This window comes from Scardinius erythrophthalmus (assembly GCF_964197995.2).
Source record: "Scardinius erythrophthalmus genome assembly, chromosome: 21".
NCBI lineage: Eukaryota > Metazoa > Chordata > Actinopteri > Cypriniformes > Leuciscidae > Scardinius > Scardinius erythrophthalmus.
The window spans coordinates 30659741-30685743 of NC_138241.1; the positions used below are offsets into that span (position 1 = coordinate 30659741).

Sequence of the window (26003 nt, forward strand, 5' to 3'; positions counted from 1 at the left end):
AATTATAATTATTACTGATTAATTCATGATCTTTGAAATAATGTTCAAGATGTGTACATTCAAGAGTGTAAAGAAGACCATTTATTTGATGGTTGCACCACATGACATCAATTTACACTTTTCTTGAAAATAGTATGTTTTCAAAACATATGAAACCAAAATGAATGCAAAGATTACATTTCTAATTTATTGAAACATCTTTACATCTTACACAGCTTTACATTTTTCTTTACCGTGCACAGTCTTATTTGTCACTTCTTTTAACAGGGGAACAGACGTTTGAATACATGGAAAGTTCAGATCAGTCTGGACGAGTGTATCTTGATCTAACCGGTCCAGATGTTGAAGTGTGTGGCAAGAAACTACTCGATATTCTCAGAAAGATTCTGAGTGGACAATCAAACTCTGAGGACCTTGACAAAGCAGCTGAGGTGTTGAAAAGATGGAGCAAACTGAACGGTGTTACCATAGACAAGAAAGAAGGCAGCTTCCCTCAAAACTGGCTCTGTGAGTGTCTTCAAGAAATAGATCAGTTTGTGGAAAACCACATTCCCACGCTGCCAGCAGAGGGACCACAAGGATCTCAGTTAGAGCAGTTACAGCACTTTCTAAAGAGCACACAGAGCATGATACGCCATGAGGTGCTTCGATTAACACCTGTACTGGAAGATACTGGGCTGCTAGATCATCTGATTGACAGTTACAGCCATCACCTCTTTCCCAAGTTGGACCTGCTCCTAAACAGAGATCTGTCTGTGAATGAGACCTTCTGCCTTTTACAGTGGGGAAAAGATGTTTTCTTCAGGTATGAAGTTGATTGTTGTTTACTTTTCCATACATCTGCTTGTAATAAAAAAATTAAGGATGAGCTGTTGATGAATATATGAACTAATTTATGTTACAGTCCGGATTCGCAGCATGTCTTCAGAGTGTATGACCCTCTGCTGTTGACGGGATGGTTTGAGAAAGCAATAAAGAAACTTCTGCCAATATTAAAGGTCTTAATATGCTCTACCTTTAATTGTTAAAAGCATTATCAATGTATTAGGCAAACAAGGAGGAAGCAAAATATTTAGGAAGGACATAAAACGTGTCTCTGTCCCATTTTAAATGCCACAGAATGACATCTCTAAGACTCTACAGAACATCTTGCACTATGATGAGCAACATGGACATAATGAGGAAATGATGGACGAAGAAAGTTTCATCAGAGTGCACATAGATGTCACTCAGGTAGAGAAAACAATGCACAGTCCTTCAAAAAGGGATTTTAATGGTTTCTAAATATGCATTGCACACTTATTCTATATTGTTATGTCTTTTCAGTGTCTGAATGCTGTTCTTACAAATTCTGAAGCATTTAGTAAGACCCTTATGTGTACGGCACAAAAGCTCTGTCTCGAAGAGCTTCATCGTTTTGTTCAAAGGTAAGTGTCTAAAATGGGTTTGTCTTCATATTATTAAAGTATTTATTTTTTAATAAATGTTTGTTTATTGATTTCTTCATACCAACATACCAAAATAATATGAACATTAATATGAACATTTACTTGTTCATATGTTTTCTAGGTATGTGGATGCAGAGAAAAAACACCTAAAATATTGGCAACCCTTGAACACAAAATCTGTGTACCTGTTTCGGGTCATCAACACCTGTAGGCAACTCAGGTGAGTTTTATTTTTAATGATAAATACAATAATAACTTTATATATGACTCAAAACCTGTCCAGTGTATAATTAACTGGCTTTATATGCATAATGTTCTGATTCATCCTTTATACCTGCATTATGTTCATACACAGGCAACCACAGAACTGTAGTTCTGTCGTAAAACCAGTTTTATGCTTATGTTTATTTTGCTGTATAGATTTTTTGCTCCCCAACTCTACAATCCAGATATAAACTACAGCAAGGATCTCTTAAACATCATCTGCTGCAAATTAACAGAGCTGGAAGATCACGTTTTGTCTATTGTACAAAAGATGATGAAACACTTAGCACAGGTTTGTCATTATTTCATCATCAACAGTTTATGGAAGGAAAGTTGGGGGATTTCCCAGATGAACAGAATTCCTAAAATGGAATGTCCCAGAAATTATTTTTTGTTTGCTTACATAGTTTGCTTGAATTTTTTCAACAATGAAGCAGTAAAATGTGTTTACTTATGCATTAGACATCATGAACTAACAATGAACAATGCTTTTCAAGCATTTCAATCATTATTTTACATTAAATAATAGTGTAAATTTATAAATGACATTAACCTACAGTAATAATTATGGAAATAATTTGGAAATTACTATAGTTTCTCTGTAAATATACATTTCCAGGACAGTTTAAGACGTTATTTCAAAAAGGATTGTGAGAAAATTCATACCCTGACAGAGGCAATCCAAAAGCAGTGCGCATCTCTGCCTCAGAATGACGTGGGAAAGGAGATTCGAGAGGTTGGTTCTGTACTCATAAACTCACTCAGACTTAATTCTTCAACAACAGATCTTTAACTATACATAACTCTTTCACACTTATATTCTGCTCCTCTGCCCCACTTTCTTTCTGATAGATCTTTGTGATTGCCGCCTACGACTGTGTTTCACGCGTGTATCTGAATTGCCTGATGAAGAGCAAGATCAAGCGGCTTGAAAAGAGATGGGGAAATGTCGGAGAAAGGATGAGAGAGGACGCTCTCAATTTTCAGAACACATTCACTGAACTGGTAAAAAAAAAAAAAAAAAGCAGCAGCAGCATATAGCAGATCTATTCTGCCAAGACCAAACATATTAACAGTGTCATATCCATTACATGTGAAAGACTTCGAGAGTTGTCATGACAGAAATATCTCCATGTGTGTATCATGAGGCTATGCATTTCAGATCTAAAACAACGAGCTTATGCTGCGCTCACGCCATGTCGTAATTAATTAAGAGATGACAACCCGTGTGACACTCTACTTTGAGCTATTCTCTCTGAAATTGTCTACCCTAGTTTTAATGTATTTAAGAAACTGAATTAAAAAGAACTTTGACAGTGACGATCAGATAATCCTCAAGAGTATGACTCGTGCACATTAGCCACAGCATCAACACAATGCAGTATTTTCATAGACAATGTATCTATTTCCTGCAGAGGGACAGTGATGACCCCCTGCTCCTTCAGAAACTGAGTGAAGTTATGCTTTGCAATGATGTAGATGCACTGAAGGTTACCTGTTGTGAATTTTCCCAAATATTCCCAAAGGACAGGTAAACTCAGCCAATAACACTCAACTGCCTTGAATAACATTTGTAATATTCAAACATGTAATTACAGGTCTGGAAATGTAGGTTTTATTGATATTTGTAAGAGTATTTGTGTGTAAATGAGTGCTTTTGTTTTCATCAGAAAGTGCAGTGAAGTCTTCTGAATGTTTTGCAGTGAGCAGTATGTACCTGGTCTGCTGCGCTGGAAGGGGGTATCAGAACGACAGGTGAGGGAAGTTCTGGATGTGATCCGGGACCTTTGCCGTGATCCAAATCCTAAATGTGTCACCTGTCATTTCCTGAAGGGCCTTTGCTGTTGTCTTTGATATGAATAACACCATGAGCCAGACTCATAAAACCTTTGTTTACAAGTGTTTACATGGCATGACTTTCGTTCTTGACATTCAGTTTGACACATTTATTTAAATATTAAATTTAAAGTATTATTTATATATTATATTTAAATGTAAGTTTAAATGTAATGTCTTCAAAAATGGAATCTTTTTGTGTCAAATGACCTTTTGTTTTTACTTGAAATAATGTATTTAACCCTCTGGGGTCCTTCGGGTCCAAATGGACCCGAAGCGTTTAAATAAAAAAAATTAAAAAATCATAGCTTCATCGGAATGATCCGAAATTTGGTGACTTTGTTGGTACTTGGTATATGAACACCCAAAAAAATTGGGGACAGGATTTGAATAGTCTAAGTGGTTGTAAAAAAAATAGTCACACTCAGGACCTTCGGGTCCAAATGGACCCGCCATAGGAAATGAATGGGAAATTGGCAAAAATGTGACAATACAGAGTTTTTTTGTGCGTACAATCTACAAATCAGCCACGATCCAGAAAAAAAGCACACAACAGTGAAGGGGTGAATCTATAAAACATCAAGAGTGCAAAACAGACACATCCACACACACACACACACACACAAACACACTTTTATACACATACACACTAATAAATTCAGATTACAAAAATCTGTTTTGAATTTTTAAAAATCACAGCTTCATCGGAATGTTACGAAACTAGGTGACTTTTATGGTATTAGGTATGTGAACACACAAAAAATATTGAGGTCATGATCCAAGCATGCTAAGTGGTCATCACACTTCTGCTCTTTGGTCAAAAATGACCCCCATAGGAAATGAATGGGAAATTGTCAAAAATATGAAAACACAGAGGTTTTTTTGCGCATTCAATCTACAAATCAGCCAGGATGCAGAAAAAAAGGACTCAACAGTGAAGGGGTGAATTTCTAAAACATCAAGAGTGCAAAACAGACACATCCACACACACACACAAACATACTTTTATACACATACACACACACTAATAAATTCAGATTACAAAAATCTGTTTTGAATTTTTTAAAATCACAGCTTCATCGGAATGTTACGAAACTAGGTGACTTTTATGGTATTAGGTATGTGAATACACAACAAATATTGAGGTCATGATCCAAGCATGCTAAGTGGTCATCACACTTCTGCTCTTTGGTCAAAAATGACTCCCATAGGAAATGAATGGGAAATTGTCAAAAATATGAAAACACAGAGTTTTTTTGTGCATACAATCTACAAATCAGCCAGGATGCAGAAAAAAAGGACTCAACAGTGAAGGGGTGAATCTCTAAAAATCAAGAGTGCAAAACAGACTAAATCTGTTCAGGCAAAAATTACTAGAATTCGCAAGCCTTTCTACAGAGAGCTGTAAATCCACTAGTGGTAAAAATGTGCTATTGCGTGATAAAAATGCTCAGTGTGTCCACCAGTTGGCGCCCATCTCATTTCAAAAATTGCTTTCATGAGGCCTAGGCTTGACTCTAAAATGAAATACAGCTTTAATAAAAATTAAATAAAAATTATATATATAAAAAAAAATTATATTATATTCAATGGGAAAAAATGGGTCATAATTATTGCATAAATATTAATTATAAATCATAAAATTATTTCAAAACACCAAAAAAGAAAAGAAAAAATATTATAAAAAACAAGTAAAAAAAAAAATATTAAGATTTTTTTATATATATATTAATCCCGCCCTCCGGGTCCATTTGGACCCGAACGTCCCAAGTGTGACTGTTAAACGAAGGACCCCAGAGGGTTAAAGAGCGTTTGGGTGTTTGCAATAAGCGATAGCGTGTTTTGTTGGCAGAAAAGGACAATTCTGCAGTAGCAGTTTGGAAGCCACGGAATAAAATAACAAAAATAGAAATTCAGAGTTTATGTTAATTCTGACTTCTATAATTCTGACTTTTTTTTCTTGCAGTTTTGAGTTTATATCTTATGATTCTGAGAAGAAAATTCAGAATTATGAGATATTCGTCATTCTGTCTTTTCTCCTCAGAATTGTGATATAAACAAAATTATAAATAAAGAAAATTATTATAAGTTTGAATGTTATCTATGTAAACTGCATATATAGAGCTATTGTTTACATCAAATTCGCGCTTTAGTAGTAGACTAATCATTGCAGGTTTCATCAGTCCAGTTTGTGGCTTGTAACCATGAAAGACTCCGTTTAGCATCAATTGCATCTTTTGACAATGATATTTTTTGCATTCCGGTTCATCCAAAATCCAAAAGCACAAGACATTTTTTCTGTGGATTTTGGCCGTTTCCCTCTACTTGTTACTGTTATTCTGTCATCACAATGTGCATGCAACTGCAGGTGACGTAACTAATGCCTGCGACCAAGTGGTTTTTTGGAACACTGGAAAAGAAATGCTTTTTTTGATACTCAGTGCCTTTTATATGATACATTTTTGTTAATTAAAGAAATATATATTTAAAAATGTTATTGTAAAATCATTTAATATTTATATTGGTTACATGTTGGTATTTATTCTAATATAATTTCAAAATAGGATGCAATGCATTATATTTTATTCATTTGGGAGATGTTTTTATCCAAAGTGACTTATAAATGTGGTACATCATAAGAAATTGATCATACAAGAGTCAGCAGTACTGTATAACAAGTATACAATGAATGCCTTTGGTACCTCAATAAAGACATAAATGACCCTTTTTTGATTCTTTAATGTCTTTTTTCTGACAAAATTTTCACAGAGTATTGATGTTTGGTTGTCTCATACAGTAACTTCATGGTTTAATGCATTTGCATTGTGTGTGTATGGCTGATTGACAGTTCATTTCCAAGGATAGGAAGCAGGAGGTAAAAATAAGTACACTAAAACCACATCCTGTGTTCCTGTAGAGGAAAACGGCTTGTTGGGAAATCTTTCAGGAACTACACATCCATTGTGACAGCAGATGTGTTTCCTAACTGCACCGGTAACTTGGAATTGTGTACTACTTGACACTTTCACACCATATCCTGTTTGTAGATGTCTGTTACGGACATTCTCATAATCCGTAATTATCACACATAGCGGCAAAGAAACAATTAGGATGTGTGTCCTGGAATTATTTGATACTGATGGAGACAATTACCATAAACTCTCTTAGGTTTATTTTTCACAAACCACATTACAATGAGAAACTGGAAAGGGAGGGTATTGTTAAGAACAAAGATGAATATTAAAGTTTAAAATTAGATCCAACTAATTTTGACAATTTTCATCCTATTTCTAACTTCCTGTTTATTTTTAAAATAGTAGAAAAGAGTGTAGCATCACAGGTCTCTCAATAATTTGTTTGAAAAATTTCAATCTGGATTCCATCCATTTCATAGCACAGAAACCGTACTATCTGCAGCTGACTACTTATTTTGCTCGATCTGAGTGCGACCTGGTGTCCCCCAAGGCTCAGTCTGGGGCCCTCTTTTATTTATTATTTATTTACTGCCCCTTTAGGAAGTGCGGTATTAATTTCCACTGCTATGCTGACAACACCCAGCATTGCATGTCTTCCAAGCCTACTTCTGTTTTTTCTCCACTTTCTCTGTCTAGCTGCTTAGCTGAAATTAAAATCTGGTTTTCATCAAATTTCTTTGAAATTCTGGTATATTATCCAGGTAGGTACAAAATCTACTCTGCCAAAATTGGAAAGCTTCTCTGTGACTATTGACCAGTCCATAGTTTTCCTATCCACTCAGGTTAAAGTAGTCTATAATAAAATGTATTATTAGTATTTAAGGAATAACACAAAATATATAAATGGTGATGAAGACTAAAAAATTGTTTAATTTTTTTTTAATTCATTTTCATAATAATTTCATGTATTTTGTGAACTCAGATTATGTTGTACATGTGTGTTTATGAGAGATCTGTGATGAGCTATATTTTGCTTAGAGGTATGTGTACTGAGCGGAGATGTTCCACTGATGATGATACTTCAGTTGGCATGTTCTTTACAAGGAAAGGAATGTTTCAACTGATACAAATGTACCACTAATGTATACACAGAGGGATAGTGGATTGTAGCATGTGTAAGCATGAGGTATACATTCCATTTTTAAACATAAGCAACATGTTTTTCTACCTTACAAGGAAGTTGTAAAGTCTCTGTGGTGTATATAAGCTCAATCTTACTGTACCACACCAGAGAAACATAAAGGTGTGATGGGGTGAGAGGAAGGAGAAATAGAGGCATAAGGGGGTAAAGGAGGAGAAACCCAGAGAAACCATTTACAGCTGGCATGATGAGGGAATAGAGAAATGGGGAACAGAGAAATCTGGAATGAAGACCTCATCACTTATAGCCTTATTCTGCTATGCCTGTTTCTCTCTGTCTGACATGTATACAAATAATACATTTTTCTTGGCAAGATAACTGGTATCCGGTCCCTTGAATCAAATAATAATGGGGAAAAAGCTTAATTCCAAGTCTACAGGTGATTTGCCATTTTATTTCACAAAGAATTACAGTATGTACAAAATGTTTGCACGATGCCTGAGCACAAGCAATTCTACAAAAGCAAGCAAATCTACATAAGCAATGTTCAAATGTTGTGAAGCAAAATTCATTTAATCCTCACTATGGAAAAGAAGCTCCTGCTAAACTGGAGCGAGTCGCTCTTTTCTTTGATCTGATCTTGGCTGCAAGTGACGCTCTCCCGGATCGTCCTGCGGTCTAATGTAGAAAGATTTCCTTTGAGTTTCAGCCAAGCAGAAATATGACGGTCACTGTAAAAACAAAGAGACATGAGGAAAGTGCAACAGTCATTCTTGGCAGAATAACTCCACAGCAGAATCCACTGTACCTGAGATCAGGGTAAACGCTCATCAGATTTACCAGCTCTAACTTTATACTGTCTGGATCCTGTAATTTCAGCAGTTCCGCTAATTTGGGAAGAATGTCTTTCAACCAATCCATGTTTGATCCCTGGAAATAATGAATTAATGAGGACGAGGAAAATTAGACAATGCCATGTTACAAAAGGGATCATTATATTTGTTTATTAGGAAATAGGTTCTGTGGTTTCTTCATATTAAACTTAACCTTTATTTAGGATGTGTTTTTTTCTGTATGTGTACTTACAGCTGCAGTCAGGCATGTATGTATGCGTTCACTGTTTAAGCACAGTTCTGATGCTGCCATCTGTTGCTGATCTTTATTTGAAAATGTGATCTTGTGCTTCATCATTTTCCGTACATATTCAGCAAGAAACTCCTTATGCATCCCACCCAGTAGCTCCTAGTCATCAAATCAATCAATCAATCAATCAATCATGGACCAATTAAATATAAAGCAAATAAAGAAGTCAATCTTTTGGTTGGTCTGTATGTTTATACCTGGCAACACATTTTGTCCAAGTTGTTGAATTTCTGAATATGTCTGTCCAGCTTTGCAAGCAGCTCTTCACATACGCCGTGACTATCCTTGAGCCACTCGTAGGAACCCACCTTCCTGTACAAATCCTGCAGGAACAGATATATTGACACATTTATTTTAATGCATATAGAAACAAACATGCAGAATCTGGTCATGATGAATGTGGTCACTGCTCACATGAATGTATTCACTGCCAAGATAAAGCACCTCAATGGGTTTTTGAAAACAATGAAAGTTTATTGTGTTGGTCTAGTAGTCTAAGGTCTGGTTCATTTAAAAGTCATTATTCAATTTACTATTTTAAAACATGTACATACATAGAGCCAGAGGTGTGAAAATTTCAGCAGTTACATTTTTTGTTAAAATGTTTTACAAGGGGATGTGTGTTAAATTGATCAAAAGTGGCAGTAAATGTATTTACATTTATAATGTTATAGAATATTTATATTACAAATAAATAAATATTTTGAACTTTCTATTAATCCTAAAAAAAGCAAAAAAAAAAAACTGTTTTCAACATTGATAATAAGATTCTTGAGCAGCAAATGATTAGAAGCATATTAGAATGATTTCTGAAGGATCATGTGAAGGATCATTTAGTTTGTCCACATTATTGTTCTCAGAACCTCATATTCATGTTTCAAACATAAGGTTGTAAGGATTTAAACTCTGGATACTGTAGATTATAGGCAAATAATGTCCTGCTTTGTTATTGTAGGATTTACTGCATTAATGTTGAAAAGTTTGACAGAGCATTGGCAAAAACAGGGCTTTATTTTCATTACATAAAAATGAAAGAAACAAAATTTTGCTTTTACCTTAAGTTCCTTATGCATATTAGAAGTAAAGTAACATTGGCTTCTTTCTGTCATGGTAGTCAATAAAGACAGACAATCTGTTTTGACTTCTTCAGGGAACAAATGTGCATTCTTTGTAATATAGTCTCTGCGGGGAAAAAAGAAACTCTCAATACGAATTCAAAAAAGTAAATATGATATTTCAACTGAATATAAGCGAAACCCACCTGCACTGTATGAGAAATGATAGGTTGACCATCAAAACAGCCTCAGTGTTGGTCTGCCTGCTTTTGATGACCTTTGCATGAAACGTTTCATAACTGTAGGAATGGAAATTGAGTTAATGAATCATCTGTGTAAAATATATAGAAGTACAGAAAATACAAGAGCAGGAAGGCGAATGTTGTTGGTATTTTCAGAAATAAATATAAAACAAATGATTCAGCTTATGATAACTCACTCTTTCAGAAAATCGCTCATCTGGCATGTGATATTCCTCGCTTTTGTTTCATCACCTAGCATCTTTTGAGTATTCTCAACATGTCCATGAAAGCACTAGGAAAAAGGGAAGGGGAAATGAAAAAAAAATATGTTCCTCCAAAAATCCATTATTTGGTGAAGGGAAAGAATTGCTAGTTACGTTTCCTCTTTTTCATTACCTGGATCACATCAATGGCCTGAAGACAGCAATACACCTGGTCCCTCAGTTGTGGAAGTGCTCCCTCCTTCCAGGCTGTTTCTTCTCTCTCCAGAATTTTGCAGAGGTGTGTGCTCATTTCCCTCTAGTGAACAATAATGGATCAAATTAAAACTTAATCTTTGTCCTTTATTATATATTTGAATGAGGGGTTTGTTCATATGACATACGCCTGATTAATATAAAATCTTATTCCGGAAACTTTGGTGATTTTTCTAATTTATGGACTGAGAAAAAGAGATTTCCCGAAAAATCCCCTCTTTAAAAACATTTGACTGTGAAACAAGAACAAGTATTTTGAACCTGGCTTTATCCAATGGAATTGTATGCAAATGTGTGCATTTTTAACTAGAGAATGCCTTGTTTGAGGATAACATTATAGAAAACTTAATACAAAATTGGGGAAGTAAGACATTATCTATTAGTTCAAAATTGTGCCTTGTTCACTTGTGGTGTCTTGCCCAGAAAACAGATGTGTTTAAAAACATTAAATGTATCATAAAGCATCAAACCTTCTCGTTGGTCAAAAACTGCAGTTCCAGTGGTGTAATCATGTCTTCAGGAAGCAGTGGATCAAGCTTTGTGTGATCGATCACCTCTTTTATCTTTATGGTACTTAAAATGCTGCGAACAAAGAAAGACCAAATATAAGTTTGCCTCAAAACCCAGAGGAAAAAAAAAACATTTAAAAGGGATAGTTCACCCCAAAAATGAACATTCTGTCATCATTTACTCACCTGACTTACCTGTCGTTCCAAACCCGTATGACTTTCTTTCAACTGTTTTTGGCCCAACAATGAAAGTCAATGGAGTCCAAAAAAAAAAACAAATAAAAAAAAAACACCAAACACTGGACCCCATTGACTTTCATTATGGCGGAAAAAAAAATAGGCTTTTTCAAAATATCTTCTCAGATTTGAAATAATCGACATGATAGTGAGTAAATGATGACAGAATATAAATGTGTGGGTGAACTATCCCTTTAAATCCCTTTAATATCAAATGACTATAGACCAAATTATCTGTATTTTAATAATGGTCTAATTTGTCTCCATTTCTATTTCTAACTAAGTTAGCATCTTAGTATCTGATATAAAGTACATAAATGACCTGAGATCTGAAAAAAGTCTCCTGAGCTTTAAAAGAGCAACTTCTGAGCAAGGATTTTTTTTTCTCAGGGAGTCCAATAGAATAGAATGAAATTAAATTAGATTAGATTAGATTAGATTAGATTAGATTAGGATAGATAGATAGATGATTAGATTAGATTAGATTAGATTAGGATAGATAGATGATTAGATTAGGATAGATAGATGATTAGATTAGATTAGATTAGGATAGATAGATGATTAGATTAGGATAGATAGATAGATGATTAGATTAGATTAGGATAGATAGATAGATAGATAGATAGATAGATAGATAGATAGATAGATAGATAGATAGATAGATAGATAGATAGATAGATAGATAGATAGATAGATAGATAGATAGATAGATAGATAGATAGATAGATAGATAGATAGATAGATAGATAGATAGATAGATAGATAGATAAATAGATAGATAGATAGATAGATGAAAAATGTTCATATTATGAGAATAAAACAGTCTAGTGTCATTTGCTTGACTTACTTGGGGTACTCCAGGTTCACCCACTGCAATAACAGTACACAGTCCTCATCACACAGCGTGTACTCCGCGACTTCTCTCAGCTTGGCACTGAAGATGTTATGGTACAGTGTGGCATAAAACTGGCACACATTCTCGTGTTCTGGGTAGCAGCTGCGCACCCAAGTCACAACTTTCAGCAGGTCTTCTTTCAGTTGTTTTGCTTTGCTAGTGATCGATTGCTGCATGGAGGAATGTATCTCAACGCTGGAGTCTAACTCTGCTTCTTCCATCCGCCTGTGAACAAGTCGCTCAAGCAGAGCCTCGTGGTTCTGTTTACACTGCCTCGGCCTCCATGGTGGGCGTTCATTTTTTTGAAACCCTTCCCAGCGTGTGTCTTGCTCCTCCTCCTGCAGAACAGCTCGGACTGCATCTCTCAGTGCCTCCTGCTCCTCAGCACTCTGGAGGTCGAGGGAGTTTTCCAGTGTCCGCATCACCAACTCAAGCAGGTCCTCATAGTCTTTTGCTAGTCTAGCCTCTGAATCTTCCTCTTCCTCCACCAGCTTCCTCTTGGATCCGATCCCATCCTGCTTCAACGCAAACAGACGGTCTTCTCGGATGATCAGTTGTTTCCCTGCGTCCACAAAGCGACGTGCTTGTAGATTCTGCTTAAAAGTCGGGACCTCTGTAGAGCACAGAAAAAAGGATGCTTAAAAAGGACTGTTCTTTCAAGCAAGGTTGCGTTTTATCCTTTTAAAAAGCGTTCAAATGCATGATGCATAGAAAAAAATGCAAGATTTCTGTAAATATATTAAAGCAGAACACCATGTATAGCCTAGTACTGAGATATGATCTTATTTGTGATGCACATTAATACTGTAAAAAACTTAATTGTTATATATAATCTTTGTTTCCATCTTTTGAACTTCACACAATCATTTCATCACAATAAATGATATCACAAGTGTGATTTTCTTAATTAATAATTTAGGTAACACTTTATTTTGCAATGTCCTTGTTACATGTTACATGTACAGTAATTACTATAAATTGTGCTTTTCATGCAACTATCCTAAACCACACCCTAACCCTATAGTAAATATATTATTAATACTCATTATTACTCATTATCATTATTATTAAATGTATAATTACACTGTAACACGGACACCTCAAAATAAAGTGTAAACAATTTAATTAAACTAGTAACCTAACTATAACAGCACATTGATTTTACTTGAATATAAATATTTTTACCAATAACATACATTTAAAATATCCTATAATTACACTTAAGTTTTTCCTTTTAGTGGTTTTAAATGATTCCCTACTGCTGAATCCATAATAAAATATCGGAAAAAAATTCATAACAAAATCTTTAATGTTATTTTTATTTCTTTCTGTAAAATGTAGAATGTCAATGCAGATCTTTATAAACAAAATGACTCTGAGAATAGCTATATCCAATTACAAAATGCTAAAATATGATTGTTAACTGAACATAGTTTACAGGAGACCTAATGAGCATCTAGAACTCTTCCTACCTGGAGTATCTTTCTTTTTGTTATTCCGTTTAAAAAAAGGTAGCTTTACGAGACTTTTTGCCATCTCTTCTGATGAAGAAAAAACAAATATCGTGATATCAGTTGTGCAAGAAAAAAAAACTGAATTTCAATTCTATCTTTTTTCATTCATCTAGAACGGTTTGTGGATATAACGGACCCAGTTTTAGGCTATATAGTCTTCATCCGCGGGTGGGCGGAGCATCTTACAACATCACAGTTATTCCCAATGGAGCGCTTCACTGATCTGTAGCGGGCAAGACAAGCCTATTATAGTAGGCTACAGTGGGAAAAATAAACAGATACAATCAGCAAGATAGAAATAAACAAAGACATTAGGGAACTCGGTGGAAAAATCCCAATATTTGTATAGTCTACCTTAATTCCTGAGTGATGTCCGTTTTTCTTCTTGATTTAGGTTAAATCGTGATTTCAAATAGTTAATAATTATTTATAACTATAACATGGACATTCGGGACTAGCCTATACACGATATCACGCTGTAAAAATATAGGCTACTGTTGTATTTACGTCAAAAATCCATCAGTTTTTTTTTTTTTTTTCAGAGAATCACCGTAAAAATACTGTAACATTGTTTCAGGTTGGCAACGGAATGTTATATTGGTACCTGATTATTATACAACTTATAACTTTATATTTAATTTAACTGAAGTTAGGCTATAGGCTATCCCTGGCTACTCGAACTAAAATGTAGGCTACTGATAATCACCATAATAATATGATAAATCAGAGTTCACGCTAATAACAGCACGCGTGTATAAACGGTGAACAGGATCATCAACAGGGACAAAACATCATCATGTGAGATTTTAACCATAGAATGTTTCATATTTCACCAATTAGACTGTGTCAAAGTTTAAGTATGGAATGTTTCTTTACTGATATTTACTGAGATGAATGAATGAAAATAAAAAGTCTCTTGACACTCTTATTGATAAATAATTAAAATACTGGCACCTACAACCATTTTTTTTTTTTACAGTCTATGCCTCAACCACATTTCCATAGCTAAATTCAAATACTTCTTGTACTTTTCTCTTCTAATTTTAGTTTATGATATTGCAGTACTGAAAGTATTGTTGCTTCATTTGTAAGGATAAAAGTGCCTGCTAATGTAAATGTGAAACCCTTCTTCTTTTATAAATGTAACAGTGTTTTGATGGTGGGCAGGTTTCCTGTCATCTGTCTTATAGCCCAAAACATTATGATATTAGTATATTCTTGCAAGACCTTTTAGGATCAGCGAGCCTCATTACTGAACACATCCACACATTTCCCTTTCAATAACTAACCCTGCCCTTTCCTTTTGGTAATCGGGAATATCTGGAATTGGTAGGCTACTGGAAGTCTGGAGCACTGCTTTATAGGAAAATCCCAGTGAAGGGAAAGTACACTCCCCTTCTGACACTGTTCGCTTACCTAAGTCAAAACAATGAGTAATTTTTGACTGGAAAAAGTATTAATTAAATTCTTGACCCAGTGTTATCTCTTATGGCATGACTTTGACCCGGCTCGGACAGCTAAAAACAACAACAATTTATCAACCAGAATTGTGAAATGGTGTTAGGGAGGACATACTGTATAGTGGGCTGATATTGAGTAAAGAGATTTGCCATTATATTTCATTATTGACGTTTTTGTGCTAGGCTACTAGAGATGAGATTTTCATTCTCACATGCATCAGACAATATATGTGTCGCAAAACCCGTTAGTATGTTTTAGGAATGATTTTTATGCATTGCATGAAACATATCTTTTCTTAACTATTAGTGAAAGCTACGGTGGCCGAGAGTGCTCAATGCACTGCAACTGAAGAAAACACAGAAAAACAACAAACAGAAAAAAACACCTGCAAATTAAGAAAAAATCTTCATCAGTTTTACAACACACGTGTGCTCCAAATACTCACAACTCAACCAAATACAGAAAGGCGCTGCATAGCACAGACCACAACGGAAATGTTTCCAGGACACCCTAATAAGTGACGAACCCGGCTGTGACATGCTTATTGCTTAGTCTACTTTTTTTTTTTCTTACAAAATATACTGAGATGACATGTTTATGACATACAACGTTATATACAAAAATTATTCTTTTTTTTTTTTTAAGATACAGAAAAAGAACATGAGGGTAAATTTATCTATACATCAGTTACTGTATAATTTTTGTCATGTTATGTTTAAATAAGTTTCATAGGTAAGAAATGTTAAGTAATGCAGGGTCCAAAGATGAGACGGCAAGTTCTAAAGTTGAGACACTCACACATAGACATATAACGCATATTCAAAAATTTTTTTTTATAAAATGTATATTTATTTGCAACAGTTCTGTTAACAGCAATAATAAGACATTTCTGGTAATAACAGCTAGTCTGGCAGCATACCTGCCCTGGCAGCATACCTGTAACACACTAATGTGTTACGACTCAACGCCTGTGAAGAGACGACTCAACGCTGGCGATATGTTATGCCCTAAATTAATACATGATTAACTAACTGTATTTTTCTATGTACATTTCTAAAATGCACTTTCTGTAAAGCTGCTTTAAAAAAATATGTATTGTGAAAAGCGCTATACAAATTAATTTGAATTGAATTGAATTGAACTAATGTGAACTACTAAACCCACTAGCATTTACTTGAGGTTATGGTTGTCTTCAGAAGTGGGAAAGTCCTAATTCCTATATCAGTAGGAAATTTTAACTGGAATACCCCCTCAAGTCAGAGTTATGCAACACCCCACGACAGAATCCAATATGGCTGCTCAGTGCATTCCCTATAGTGAAACAGTAGTACTGGTAACATAATGTTTTTTATTACTTCTGTTAGTCTGTCTCTCAATAAACTCAGTGCTGCACTCAGAAGGCTACTATCCAACCTCTATTTGTGGACATGATACTTCGGCATTATCTGTGCAAAATACCGCTTTTAAATGTGTTTGTATTGTGAAAGAGAGAGCAAAACAAAGGTTTGCCTGGATGTTGTCATTTCTAGATATCAGTTTTCTAAATGTGTACTGGAATGTGGTCCCCAACCACAACTGACCAACTGACAATATTGATGAACACACAAAAAAAGCACTCATGTATGAATCATATGCAATCATAATAAAAACATAAACACTAATAGGGAATATACTTTATTTATTTGCACTTCATTATTTGCATTTTAATTTTTCCAGTGTCAATTTAGTGTAAATGTGTAATTTATTTTGCCACTATGGCCTATTTAATGTCCTATTTTCTTAATTATATTGTATTTTGCACTACACTTGCACTTTGTATATGGATTGGTTTATTGATTGTATGTTTATGTATTTCCATGTGTAACTCTGTGTTGTTGTTTTTGTCGCACTGTTTTGCTTTGTCTTGGCCAGGTCGCAGTTGTAAATGAGAACTTGTTCTCATCTGATTTACCTGGTTAAACAAAGGTGAAATAAATAAATAAACGTGTATATGTATGCCTTTTTTATGAAATATGAAAAATGTAGTTATTAATAGTGTATATACTTTTTACAAATAAATGTGTTGTTTGCATGCATTCAGTATTGCACATCTGGAGATGATGTAGAAAAAAGGGAAGTGAAATAAGGAACATGATATCTCAAAATTTAGTAAAGCCACAACATTTTAAGACAGACATGTGAAACATGTCTTGTGAAAGCTGTCGTTTGACATTAGTGTTACTTTAGCTGTTACTATAAACACAAACCTGACCAGAAACAATGACTTGTTAAAAGAAGAATTCATTTAAATTCATTCAATATTTTACCATTTACTCGCCTTTGTGTTGTTTCAAACCGATATTACATCCTTTCTTCTGTGGAGACATTTGACGATTCTCGAAGCTGTTTTTCTGTACAATGAAAGTGGATGGGGATCAGTTACAGATTTGGTCTTCATTCAATTTCACTGTACGAAAAAAAAAAATTTTGGTATTCTGTATGATTTATGACAGCTTGACGCATATTTCAAAACAAGTCAAGTAAAAGTCATCTTTATTTATACAGCGCTTTTAACAATGTAGATTGTTCCAAAGCGGCTTTACAGTGATAATAGGAAATTAAAGTAACAGAGATTGTTTTGGCTTTACAGCAGCTCTAGAATAAAGTAATTGTCCAGCTAAAGTTAGTTTTGATTGATTCACTTCCATCACAACGATCATTAGTTATTAACATAGACACGACACCGTTTTAACCGAAAACTCTGAAGTTCTCTCTGCGCAAACTAGTCCTTCCCTACAAACCAACCCTCAACAAACTACCTGTTTGGCCTTAAAAATTATAATACAGAATTTTTATCGCTTCCGAACCGGAATTATCCTGACAACGCTTTATCTGTAGAGAGGTAAAGGGAGGGGAGGAAGGCCTTCACAGGGGAGAGACTAGTTGACACTTCAGGACTGCGTTGTCGTCATGTCCAGGCGCAGGTCCTTCATCAGATCTGGATACGGCCTGGATCCGGCGGACTGTGGAAAAACTCGGGATAAACAGAGAGACTAATATTAGCATAGACACCATTCTTCTTATGATGTAACAAGTACATCAGGATCTATTGGGTGTGTTCCCGGTTCCGGCTGACTTAATCTATGGAGCAACATTGAATTATAGAAGTCTATAATGTGTTATGTGTATGCTAGGTCAAAGAGATGTGTTTTTAGTCTATTTTTGAACTGTCATGAACGCATGAACTAATTTTTCAACATTTGTCAAAGAGAGCATATTTTTAAGATGGAAAAATGTGGTTTTACAGATACTAGACACGTGACTGTCAAATGAAAGATTGGTATCAAAGAGCACACCCAGGTTCCTAACCAACGACGAGGACAGGACAGAGCAGCCATCAAGTGTTAGACAGTATTCTAGGTTATTACGTGAGGAAGTTTTTTGTCCAATAATTAGAATCTCTGTTTTTTCAGAATTTAGAAGTAGGAAATGACAAGTCATCCAATTTTTTAAATCAGCTATGCATTCCGTTCATTTTGTGAATTGGTAAGTTTCATCAGGACGTGAAGAAATATAGAGCTGAGTATCATCAGCATAACAGTGAAAACTAATGCCATGCTTCCTAATGATATCTCCTAAATGATACGGCCTGTATAAAAACACTCTCTCTCTTTTTCTTTGGGGGTGGAAAAAATACAATGTCATGGTCTATTAAAATCGGATGGTTATGAAACTGCCTGGAAAAAATTTATGAGTCAAGCTTCAATATTCAAATGTTTGTAGTTGTCATGGTTTCACCATGCTCTTCCTCACCATCTTCTTTCTACTCGCTCTTCCTGGATTCAAATCACCAGCACCTACTCCCACTTACATGCCAATCTTATCTGGACTGTGTAAAAACCCACCACACTCACTCGAGGTCTTATATATTGCGTACGAGTGGCAACCTCCCTGTCTTTCTCTTGAAACTAACACGGACAGGCCGCTTGAGGCTGGATGCAAAAGGGAGTCAAATCTGAATCTCCCCTATGTTAAAATGTCCAACTTTACAGCAGAAAAAAATATGTTTACAGCCTGGTGCAAAAAGTGGTTTTGGTCTATATAGCTAATTTTGCCCTTCATGACAACTGTGAGGGGGATGGATTTTTATAACTCATCCGTTTAAATTATATTAAGCCTTAAAGTTCTGCATAATTAAGGGCATGGCCATTTGAGTGACAGGTGGATGACTGCTGCTGTCAGCTGTTTGCTGTCTGTTAGTCACCTGAAGGCTAATTCCAGCTGCTGAACTTGCCACCTCTGCCATGTTTGTGTTTTTTTTGGGGATTATTTCACACAATTTAATACACGCATCGGCATTATACCTTCACCCACACCACTGGATTCTGTTGTTGTCGAAGAGAACAACCAGCACTGTTTTTCAGTTGTTTTCCTCTGTGAACATGCACTCATGGGTGTCTGAAAATTTTGTTAGTTTTAAATCTGAGCTTCAAAAAGTATCTATAGATACAGAGGCTACACTCGTTCTGCGGTACCGTTGCTCTCACGGAACAGATAGACTATATATGTTTATTAAACTTTTTAGTGTTAAATCAAAAGTAGGCTACCATCAGATGAATTCCTGCAGGTGTCAATGCTTTCTCTCCGTCCATGCAATAAATGAATGAGCGTGGATTTCTAGCGCATTTACTTGAACTCCTGAGGTAATATCTTTGGTTTGACCCATTAGAGAGGCGGCCAAAATCAGGGGCGCACTGTCTGACATGTATGCACATGAATCACTGTCACAAGCACACGGTCGGAGCAATATTACGGCATAATACATTTTTAACTAGCAGAATAGTACAACATCACGATACTCACTTTTAGCTATTTCTTTTAACTTATTATAGTATTTCGAAGGGCAAAAACATGCCCTTCGGCTATTGGCTTTACATCATCAAGTCAGCTGTCACTTTAGCGCAAGGCCCTGTTCGGTCGCACACTTGGCACAGCCCTTGAGACGGTACTGAGTAGTATATAGCATTAGCTCCTTAGCCTCAGCTAACTTGATCACGTCAAGCTAGGCAGGCATGGTTTCAGCAACCAGAAACCATGCCTGAATCTACTTCAATCTACTTACCTGTTTACTGTCACCTTTTGCTTGCTTAGTTGGGGTTTAAAGGACACTTAATCTGCTGTAATATTATTAATTTGACTGGATTGACACCACTGAATGAGAACAAAACTGGAATGAATTGAGCTAGATCAGGAATGTGTAACTTTGGTCCTGTAGGGCCACTGTCCTGCAAAGTTTAGCTCCATCCCTAATTTAACACATCATTCTGAACAAGCTAAATTAGGTCTTCAGGATCACTAGAAAGCTACAGGGCAGGTGAGTTTTTATCAGGGTTGAGGCTAAACTCTCCAGGACAGCGGCTTTCCAGGACCGAAGTTGCCTGTCACTGAGCTAGATGATGATTCTCTGTTTTCTGCAGAGCTGTTTTATAGTATCATTTAATAATTGATTAATTTAGCAAAATCAACAATGTTATTGAACTGAACTGAATCAACATTGAATTGACTTATTATTGACTTACAGGTATGTGTGTTGGAGCAGGGTTGAAACTTAACTCTGCAGGGTTGTGGCCCTACAGGAACTGATTTTTGCACCCCTGCCATCAGGTGTCCCAGAATAGACACGTTTAGTGAATGATTCTCTGTACCTTTTCCTAGCTGCAAGAAGGGACAGCACCACATTAGCCCAATACATCAACAATATTCTCTGGCTGGGTGGTTCCATTTTCTTTCTGGAGATGGAAGGGAACCACTCCACAGCTCCAAGATGGGCTCCACCATGGCTTGTTGTTCTCTATGCTCCACCGTGGGTTTGTCATCCCTCAAGCTCCACTTTGGTCTGTCGTCATCTTGGGTCCACCACAGACTTCTAGGCCTTTGGTAGCGCCTGGTCTCTCCACTCCATCAGCTCTCTATAGGCTTCCACATCCCTCAGGCTCCACCACTGTCCTCGCTCTTACTGGCTCCGGATCAGAGGATCAGCTCCACCTCGGATCGTTCGGATCAACCTTGGTCCTTTGGTCCAGTGTTGCACCGTTTCTTCATCCCTCCTGCTTTGCCTTGGTCTCCACCTTTCCAAGCTCCACCTAGGTCTGCAGCGATCCTCCAGCTTCACCATAGTCCACCATCTGGGACTGTATAAAAACCCAGCATACTCACTCACTCATGATTTGATCTCGTCTATGTTGCCTTGTTGTTTTCCTTCAGTGTTTTCCATGGCTCTCCTTAATCTCCTCGTTATTCTCCTTGATGCATATTCCTGGTTACCTCCTTTGTACTTCTGAAAGAACAAAGAACTTTTAAGTATCTTCAATTAGGGTCTGAATTAGTGATGGGTCTGTCATGAATGATTTGTTCATTTTGAACAAATCTTATATATGACTCAGGAATACCGAGTTGTCTCAGAGAGGGATTCGTTCATTTTGTGTTGACCGCACATGTGCAACATCCTATAGATTATGTACAGGAAACAGAAATGATTAGTTCACCTCTCGAGTCTTCGGGCTCAGGTCCGAGTCGTTCGTTCATCCCGAGGCTATGCTGTCTGTACCGGAAAGAGAAATTATTAGTACACCTCTCGAGTCTTCGGGTCTGACTCTTCTGAGTCTTTCGTTCTTTTGTCACGTTACATTACAGCGTATTGGACAATAATTTCCAAACTTTCTTACAAACAAGCACATAGTCCGTTTTTAACTCTTACACAATTTATCATTTTTTGAATGATGGTTCTTTTCCATAACATTGAATGTGGTAATAGAGAGTTGGTAATGCTCTAAACTTTATATCACTTTGATAAAGCAAAGATACCTACATATAACAACAACATACAGTTACGTGACAAAAGACCGAACAGCTCGAACCCGAAGACTCGAGAGGTGAACTAATCAATTCTGTATCCGGTACAAACTGCATAGCCTTATAGCCTATGGTGCTGTCGCGTGAAGAACGAACGACTTGAACCCCGAAGACTCCAGAGATGAACTAATCAATTCTGTATCCGGTACCGACTGCATACAGTAGGTTCAGCTTATGTGGCTGTCACGTGATGAATAAACGACTCAAACCCCAAGACTCGAGACGTGAACTAATCAAAACTAAACTTCTGTTTCCGGTAGGCTACTACAGACTGCAAAGCTCAGTTTATGAGAATGTCACAGGGTGAACTAACAGCTTAGATCGGGAGGTGAGGTAAACTAACAAAGTGTATAGCCTGAAGACCCAGATAAGCAACAAATTAATCGTTTCTGTATCTCATAATTTGGCCTTGTCCTTGCAATTATTTTCTTATTCTAAATGTGATCAACATTTGATGTGTTAATTTGGCTATTAACATGTAACATTTTAATTACATTCTGCTGAAATGAACGAAATACCCAAGGCGTCACTTTCAACCATGCTTCAATATCTGACGCTCAAAGCACCCTTTAGCGTCCATATGAGACGCATAACCCTACCACAGACCTAAACCTACCCAACCGAAGCGTCACATATTGACGCTAAAGGGTGCTTTGAGCGTCAGATATTGACGCTTCCGAAAGCGTCAGTTACATGACGCCTAAACCTACCCATAACCGAAGCGTCACATATGGACGCTAAAGGGTGCTTTGAGCGTCAGATATTGAAGCATGGTTGAAAGTGACAAAAAGTGACGCCTTAGGTATGAGAATGTGTTGCGAAATGACTTGAAAAAGATTAGTTAATTTTGATGAACGAGATTCAAAGATCGAGTCAGTAAAATGATCCGAACTTCCCATTACTAGTCTGTCTCTCTCACATTGTTGTTCACTTAGCTGCATTATCTGTGATTCACCCATTACCTCAACTATGAGGTCATCCCTATCTGCATCTGCTTTCTCCATCGACCAATTTTGTTTTGTTACATGCTTTTACATGATTTTTCATTTGGTTTCTCTAACAAACCAAAGCTTTTACTGATGAAACCCACATGTGGTTTACTTCTTCATTTGTTGGTATACTGCCACAAGAAGTGCATGCCAAGCTCTCTGGATCTGTGTTGCTCAAGAGATGCTACATCAAATCACAGTTCCATTTAGATTCCTCTCATGTGACCTATTCAGGGGCTTTCCATGTCATACATGGTAGTCCTTATGGTATTCCTTTAAATCACATGATTTTTTCTGTTGTAGTGTCCATAGAGAGAATTAAATACAATTAAACTTTAAGCTAAATAATCTTAAAATCCATCAAATAATTTTAGTCCATGCATCTGTGAGCTGCTGGGTTTAATTTGCACATCAATGGGCACATGAGTGCACTGTCAATTATTGTACTCACTCCAAACTCACATAAAACAGCACTAAGGAGAGCATGGTGTTACACAATGACTGGTGTTTTATGTTAATGGGTGTTAATAAATCGGAGAGCACTTCTCTATTGGAAAAAACTAAGGAAGAGAAAGTTAAAAATGAATAATTCCTCAAATATGACTTCTGTTGGTTAGGTTTTGGTATATATTAAAAAGCATAAGCATTTCGAAATTTCAGTGAAATTAAAATAAAACTTGGTCATTGAATTGAAAGGCCTCTTGATTCATTAGCCATTCTGCAAGACTTTGCCAAGGGCAAGTAAAGTTTCTAAACAGATTTTTTTTTTTTTTTTTTTTAAATGTCTGTGAAACTTATCTACAGATAAGTAGACAATAAACAGAAAGCTAATTTGCTGAAAATAGAACTACTCAGAAGTGCCTCATTATCTTCTGTCCATTATATTTATGGGACTCAGTTGGCAGACAGAAGCCTTTAGAGACCGAAGCCACAAGAAAAAGGGAGACTTCCCTTTTCAAATAAAAAGGGTTTAGAATATTACTGCCTGGAGAAACTGATATCTCTGTCCAGTGGTTTATGTCCGTATGTGAACTCTAGATTCCCTGACGTCTGGTTATTTTCCTTTCTATTAACATTTCCTCATTTTTTTATTTTTTTTTTAACTGTCATGATTCATACATTAACCGACGTTGTTAGATTACTGGTTTAAAGCCATAGTCCATCTCATCTGGATAGCTTACACTCTAAGAACACTCTCACATCACATCTCATATCACATTAAATTGAGCATACAGTTTCAGAACGGGCTGTCCATAATGGTAGATACCTCATAGTTTCTAGGTTATTGTTTAACACCCCAGTGGTATTGGTCAATATCTATGCATCAAAGAAATTTGATGACGATAAAGTTTCTCTGCTTTACCAAACCTCCATTCTAGCTATTGAATTATCGAAGGGGATTTGAACCTCTGCCAAAAGGGGCCTCGCACTACACTTTTTGTTCCAATGACTTCCATTCATACGCATGCGAATACATCAGACTGGAAACGCAATCTCATGCAAAGAGTTCCGTATTTCGCGGTGTTCCAAGTTTGGTGATCTCTGACCTGCGAATTCGCATCACGTGAAGACGTGTGACCTGTACAAGATCGATACGTGCACGGCATGACCTCTTGGCTGAATTAACATTTACATTTGTTATATGTTGAACTCATGTTTATAAAAGTAAACCCCGTAGAGTGTGACATCATATCATGATCAAATTAAATGAATCATATCGAAGTTTTGTGAGCTCAAAGTCTAGTGTAAACATGGCATGTTTCAGAGAAAAAAGTATGAGAGACTGCTCATTGCAAAGCCAATGGGTGGAGCTTGATGTCTAAAATAACGTCCCCTTCCTCTTGCAGCTGATGGCATGTTTACTGGCACGAGGGCGGGGCAACCTGTCACTCACATAACATCACAGCAATATCAACAACCATCCAGTCAATTCCGATGGACAAAATCAAGTTCCGCACTACATTTTTTCTTGTTTGAGAAGCTGCAAATGCTGCAATAAAAGTGATGCATTTAAAAATACTACTGTAAAAATCACATATCTTTTTTAAAAAACGTATCTTTTTAATCCTTCAGAAGAACGATTAGGTCCAAGTAATTTACAAATAATCTCTTCAAACACTAGATACAATCAATTTCAAAACACTTGAAATCTATCCAGGCCAGATTCTCTGTAAAGATCCAGCCCTAGAATACATTCCAGGAAAATATCTATGGATTACAGGAAAACCTTGCCTCAGTCACCAAATCATGCAGTCAGCTATCTAGGAAAAAAGGCAGTATGTCAAAGACAGGAAGGAAGATCAAGCCCATGCGGTGTTTCAGTGAATGTGTTTAGACTGTATGGATATTTTTTGCCCAAAAAACCTTGTATTGGTCACTTGCTTCTGGGTAAACTCTGATCTCTGTTCTTCTGCCAGTAAGTGACTCCAGGATGTGCTCTGATTGTAATATGATATAGGAAATCCTCTTCAGGAGGAAGAGCTCTCTGATCTTATCTTCATCGAGAGGTTTCCTGCTATCTTTCTATCTTTTAAATATAAATGTCTCAAGAGTTATCATAACCCTAATTTCAACTACGGTCATACAAAACGTTTCAACAATATATATATATATATATATATATAAAAACTTTTTTCAAAAAAGGATTAATTTCATTTTTCAAGCTTTCATTTTTTACATTTTCTCAGTAAGCAAAAACCATAGCAAAACTCTGTAGCTCCCATTGCATAAGACTTACGGGAAACTGAAATAATGTTAATAACTCCAGAGAGCCACAATGAAACAGTATTTCTAATGTACAGTATTCCCAAGGCATTTATAATGTTCTAATTACCAGGTGCCTCAGGCTCTTGATTATTGTGCATTTTTTTCAATTCTGAAACCTCAAACAGTAAAAAAAAAAAAACTTGTGAAATGAACAACTCAATAAGAGAGCTATGTATTTTACCTGAAGTTTTTGGAAAATTCAACCAGAATCTTTCTGACAC

General features: G+C 36.2%; 1 protein-coding gene across 1 annotated transcript; it reads right to left on the bottom strand.

Moving 5' to 3' along the window:
- Positions 1 to 7404: 7404 nt before the first annotated feature.
- tnfaip2b (tumor necrosis factor, alpha-induced protein 2b) lies at positions 7405 to 13898 on the bottom strand. The gene is made up of 12 exons (XM_081350884.1): positions 13812 to 13898; positions 13634 to 13702; positions 12114 to 12774; positions 10991 to 11102; positions 10441 to 10563; positions 10242 to 10336; positions 10009 to 10101; positions 9803 to 9929; positions 8945 to 9070; positions 8691 to 8846; positions 8413 to 8534; positions 7405 to 8335 (listed from the first exon to the last, which is right to left on the bottom strand). The coding sequence occupies exons 2-12, from the start codon at positions 13695 to 13697 to the stop codon at positions 8173 to 8175; spliced, it is 1842 nt and encodes a 613-aa protein (XP_081207010.1). The 5' UTR covers positions 13698 to 13702; positions 13812 to 13898; the 3' UTR covers positions 7405 to 8172.
- Between the last annotated feature and the right edge of the window lie 12105 nt (positions 13899 to 26003).